At 52.4% G+C, this 5,599-nt stretch overlaps 1 protein-coding gene across 1 annotated transcript in view; it reads right to left on the bottom strand.

Moving 5' to 3' along the window:
- Nucleotides 1–1,798: 1,798 nt before the first annotated feature.
- Nucleotides 1,799–5,599, bottom strand: part of TIMM17A (translocase of inner mitochondrial membrane 17 homolog A (yeast)) — a 4,894-nt gene continuing 1,093 nt past the window's right edge. The window contains exons 2-5 of the mRNA XM_009076667.1: nt 5,018–5,081; nt 4,577–4,705; nt 3,939–4,049; nt 1,799–1,885 (exon numbers count right to left, since the gene is read on the bottom strand). Of these exons, the coding sequence (XP_009074915.1) occupies nt 1,815–1,885; nt 3,939–4,049; nt 4,577–4,705; nt 5,018–5,081 (375 nt within the window). The 3' untranslated portion in view covers nt 1,799–1,814. The remainder of the gene's footprint in view (nt 1,886–3,938; nt 4,050–4,576; nt 4,706–5,017; nt 5,082–5,599) is intronic.

The raw sequence follows: 5,599 nt of genomic DNA, 5'->3' as shown, positions 1-5,599 counted from the left end.
CCCTCCAGGCCCACCAAAGCCCTGTGCCCCCTGTCCCACCATAGCTCTGTGCCTTCTGTCCCACCACAGCCCAGTGCTCCCTGTCCCTGCAGGTCCCACCACAGCCCAGTGCCCCCTGTCCCACCATAGCTCTGTGCCTTCTGTCCCACCACAGCCCTGTGTCCCCTGTCCCTGTAGGGCCACCACAGCCCTGTGCCTACTGTCCCACCATAGCTCTGTGCCCCTTGTCCCTGCAGGGACAGTGCTGTCACTGTGCCCCCTGTCCCACCACAGCCCTCTCTCCCCGCAGGACCCACCACAGCCCTGTGCCCCCTGTCCCACCACAGCTCTGTGCCCCTTGTGCCTGCCACCCCCTGCAGGTGAGAGTCACCTTGTGTGGTGGTCTCTTTGCTGAGCTGTTTGGCAGTGAGGAGCCCCCAGGCTAGGCCTGGCTGGAGCCTCCAGGGTGGGCAGCAGCAGGTCCCTGCCTGCACGTCAACCCCCAAGTCCTGCACCCCATGTCCCACCAGGGCAGAGCCCAATCCCAGACACAGCACTGCCGGGAGAGGTCACCCAGTGCTCCAGGAGAGGTGACAAGGCTGAGGGTGTCCCCTCCCAGCAGAGCCCTGTGGTGCAGGGTCAGGCCAGGGACTGACACTGGAGCTGCACATGGATCTGACAACACCCAAGTGCTCCACTCCTGGATCCAAGGATGGGACAACCCCAGGGATGAGCACCAAGGTTTGGATGCACATGGAAGGCTCTGGTGGAACCCTCAGGCTGTGCTGGGGCTCACCTGGGAACAGGATAGAGCACTGGGCAAGGACAGATCCAGAACACTGGTGTTAAAATTTGCCTGAGGAACCAGGGAAGGGGGAAAAGTGAGATGAGCCTGCACACACACACACACCTGTCAGACAGACATACCTGTCACACACACACAACTGCAGGTGCAACATTCCCCCTCCATCCCACAATCCAAATCCCATGGGGAAGAGGCTAAATTCCAGCTGTGTTCTCTGGAGCTGCTCAGTGCTCCTGGGGTGGCTCTGGGACAGGCAGGAGCACAGGAGCTGTGAGCCTGGACCATGTGCTCCATACAGTCCTAAGCCACCAGGTGTGAACACCTCTGTGGCTCTCCACCCTCTCCTGCTCCACAGCTCTCCACATGGATCTGACAACACCCAAGTGCTCCACTCCTGGATCCAAGGATGGGACAACCCCAGGGATGAGCACCAAGGTTTGGATGCACATGGAAGGCTCTGGTGGAACCCTCAGGCTGTGCTGGGGCTCACCTGGGAACAGGATAGAGCACTGGGCAAGGACAGATCCAGAACACTGGTGTTAAAATTTGCCTGAGGAACCAGGGAAGGGGGAAAAGTGAGATGAGCCTGCACACACACACACACCTGTCAGACAGACATACCTGTCACACACACACAACTGCAGGTGCAACATTCCCCCTCCATCCCACAACCCAAATCCAATGTGGAAGAGGCTAAATTCCAGCTGTGTTCACTGTGGCTGCTCAGTGCCACATCCCAGAGGAGACTTCAAAGACTTCAGTCCATGTCCAAAGGATGACAAGACTCCATTAGGTCCTTGTCTCAACCCTCCATGTATTCTACCAGCCATGTGTGACATACAGCAATGGAATCTATCAGGAATAAATAGATTTGTCATCTGCTGAAAGTTCTCCTGAGCAGTTTTGACACTGAGCAGTGCTGCAAATCCTCCTGTGGTGGTGTGTGGGGACAGCACTGGGGTGCACATACCCATGGGGGGCTCCAGCTCCAGGCAGGACCGCTCAGGCACAGGGGGAGGAGATGGGACCATCACTGGTACTGTCTGTACTCGCCAAACGGGGAGGGCTGGAGCTGGGAGGGATCCTCTGACAACTGTGGGCCTGCAGCAGGGACAGGGAGAGGCACATGAACACCAACACACAGGAGATTATTCCTACTAACACCATTGGTTTGGATAAATCCATCTTAAAATTAACCATAAATCCCACACTGGTTTGGGAGGGAAACTGCAGCCAAGGGGAGAGAAGTGGTTGTAGCATCCTCTAAGCATCTCCCAGTCTGTGCCTCACACATCCTTCAACTGTGCTGTTGTGTTTATCAGGTTCTAACTACACTCCAACAGTCCTCACCAATTCCCAGCTCCTCCCTTCCTTTTACCCATGTCCTGGGCAGGTCTCAAGCTTTTCCCTCATCAGGAATCACTGTGGTTGGAAAAGACCTCTAAAATCATCAAGTCCATAAAATCATAAATCCCTGACTGGTTTGGGAGGGAAATTGCAACCAAGGGGAGAGAAGTGGCTGATCAACCTTTAAGCATCTCCCAGTCTGTTCCCAACATATATGTCCTTAAACTGTGCTGTTGTGTTTATCAGCCTGTCCTGTCCACATTCCCAGGATGATCCTTCTGCCTTTCAAGAGTCCTCACCAATTCCCAGCTCTTCCCTTCCTTTTACCTATGTCCTGGGCAGGTCTCTAGCTTTTCCCTCACCAGGAATCATCATGATTGGAAAAGACCTCAGATTATCATAGAGTCCCAGACTGGTTTGGGTTGGAAGGACCTGAAATCCCATCTCATCCCATGGGCAGGGACACCTTCCACTAGCCCAGGTGGCTCCAAGGATTACCAACAGGGAACTGGATCAGAGCAGGGAGAGGGAAACACTGTGAGTCACCAGGAGGAGGTGGAAACCTGTGCCTTAGTGCCCTTGATGTGGACTTGGCCCCTCTGTGAAGGTTTAACCAGCACCATGATAAAGGAACCAGTGACATGGAACAAGTGTGGAGTGGCTGTTGGGGGCCAATCCCAGAGGGAATAAATTGTACCAGACAGATGACATCTTTGTCCAAGGCAGATTAATATTTATATGCCTTTAAAGCACAGCAATTCTCACAATTTAGACTGGACAAAGACCATCAGTAAACAAACCCAAGAGAGGAAACCACTTGAGAATAGTGACCTGCTACTAATCCAACACTAGTGGGTTTGTCTGTATTCTCAAAATAAGGTGGAGCATTTCTCCTAGGTGGAAAGGCTGAGAGCTGGGGGTGTCCAGCCTGGAGAACAAAAGCTCCAGGGAGATCTCACAGCCCCTTCCAGTGCCTCAAGGGGCTCCAAGAGAGCTGCAGAGGGACTTGGGACAAGGCATGGAGGGACAGGACACAGGGAATGGCTTCCCACTCCCAGAGGGCAGAGCTGGATGGAATATTGGGAAGGAATTCCTCCCTGTGAGGTGCTGAGGCACTGGCACAGGTTGCCCAGAGCAGCTGTGGCTGCTCCATCCCTGGGAGTGTTCCAGGTCAGGTTGGACAGGGCTTGGAGCAACCTGTGCTGGTGGGAGGTGTCCCTGCCCATGGCAGGGGTGGGATGGGATGGGATTTAACATCCTTCCAGCACAGCCTAGCCTGGGATCCTATGACAGAGGCATTTAGGATTTTCCACAGTCAAGTACTCACACAATTCCTCACCCAACTGACACCTCAGCTTGTGTTTTACTCGGGGAAATAAAAAGGATGTAGATATTAAAGCAGTTCAGAAAAAAACCCAACCAAAACCAACCACCACCACCTTCCTTACAAATGTTTTATCCTTATCCTGATTTTCATTTCCTCATTTCCCCCAGGATTCCAACTCCAGCTTGCCAGAACCATCCCTCCTGCCCACAGCCTGCTGTTCCCTCAAACCCTGGTGTCCCACCACTGCCTAAATCCACCCACCCATCCCTCCACCCATCCCACCACCTGACATGGGCAGCAGGGCTGTCCCACCTCAGACATGTCACCTCCAGCCACCCAGCAGGAAGGAGCTGATGATACTTTGGTGTCATCAGCACCTGCAGCTTCTCCTTGGCTTCCCACAGCCTCAGGACTCCGGGCTAACACTGATGGTTGGAAGAGGCACAAACTCTCGTGTCCCCATCTCTGTTGGTTCCTTACCATTTGGGAACTGTGTGGATGCAAATCTTGTCAGCAGAATTCCAGCTCCTTCAATGAGGGCCAGGAGAATCCCTCCCATGGCAGCAGATCCAACCATGGCCACAGGACCATCTGGGAATGAACACAAACCATCACTTGGAATTCTCTGCTGCATTGCTTAGATTTCAAAGAGTCATGGAAAGGTTTGGGTGGGAAGAGATCTTAAAGCTCATCACCTCCCACTAGCCCAGGTTGCTCTAAGCCCTGTCCAACCTGCCCTGGGACCCTCCCAGGGATTGGAGCAGCCACAGCTGCTCTGGGCAATCTGTGCCAGTGTCTCAGCACCCTCTTTGTGCAGTTTTAATCTGTCCTAAACCAGCCTCAGACTAGTCATTTTGCCTCCATTAAGCTGCATTAAAGAATAATTACTGGGCAACTCCTGCTCCTCCTCCTCCTCCCAAGGAACTCACAGCTCACTGGGAACCTTTGGCAATCTGATTATTGATTCCATAGGCACAGGAGAAAAGTTTCAGGTTGTCTTTCAGTGTCTCTGAGAAAGCAAATTCCAACGTGGGTGTCAGAGTTGCTTTGCTATAACCATGAGAGCTGTTAGATTCAGAGCACAGGAGGTTTTGGGGCTCATATCCCCAATTTCTTACTTCTTGCAGCTAAAATGGCTCCAGTCAGGGCACCACTGGTGATGGAATTCCATGGATCTTCTTTCCCTCTCATCCTGACCATACTGCAGTCAATCATGGAGAAGAGACCTCCCCAGACAGCAAAACTACCTGGAACAAAGGAAACCAACCCAGTTAGGAGACAGCAGAGAAGCCACTTGTAGTGCTCCAAGAGCTGCTGTGGCTCCTGTGCTCACTTACAGACAGGAGGTCAATACAGACCCCAAAAGAACCAGATACAGGTTAAAACCAATCACAAGGAACATCCCCAACTTGCAGAGATATTCCCATTGCATAGATCATCTCACTAATCTCTGCTTAGCCAAGTGTGATCAGAATGGAAGTCATGGCATTTACTTTGGCCTAAGGACCTGCTGCCCCCATAGCCCAGGGTCCCATTCCCAAGATCCCCAAATCCATTACCTCCCAGCTGTGGAGCTCTGGTTTTGATGGCTGTCAGACTCCCCCTGAGCCGGTGGTTCACCCCCTGGAAGGAGAGAAATCAGGTCAAACCAGTGACTCTCACAGCCCATGGAGCAAACTCCAACCCCTCTGAGCACCTCCAGCAGCTCTGAGGAGCTCCCAGCAGTGGCTCTTACACCTAGTTTGCTATTCCTCACTCCCTTATGACACACCCTTGAGGTCCAGACAGGAATGACATCCACAGGCAGGAGAATGTGGGTTCAAAGAGGCCTAGGGAGGACTCAAGGAGGCATTAAAGCAGCATTTTTAGCTGATATTTTGCATGTGTATCCAATTTTCTTCCTATATTATGAGTTTCTTCAGCAGTGGCTCTTACACCTAGTTTGCTATTCCTCACTCCCTTATGACACACCCTTGAGGTCCAGACAGGAATGACATCCACAGGCAGGAGAATGTGGGTTCAAAGAGGCCTAGGGAGGACTCAAGGAGGCATTAAAGCAGCATTTTTAGCTGATATTTTGCATGTGTATCCAATTTTCTTCCTATATTATGAGTTTCTTAGGAGCAATCCCTTGTCCCTAA

The sequence above is a fragment of the Acanthisitta chloris genome, unplaced genomic scaffold, assembly GCF_000695815.1.
Source record: "Acanthisitta chloris isolate BGI_N310 unplaced genomic scaffold, ASM69581v1 scaffold21016, whole genome shotgun sequence".
Classification (NCBI taxonomy): Eukaryota; Metazoa; Chordata; class Aves; order Passeriformes; family Acanthisittidae; genus Acanthisitta; species Acanthisitta chloris.
This window is presented reverse-complemented; position numbering and strand designations above follow the sequence as displayed.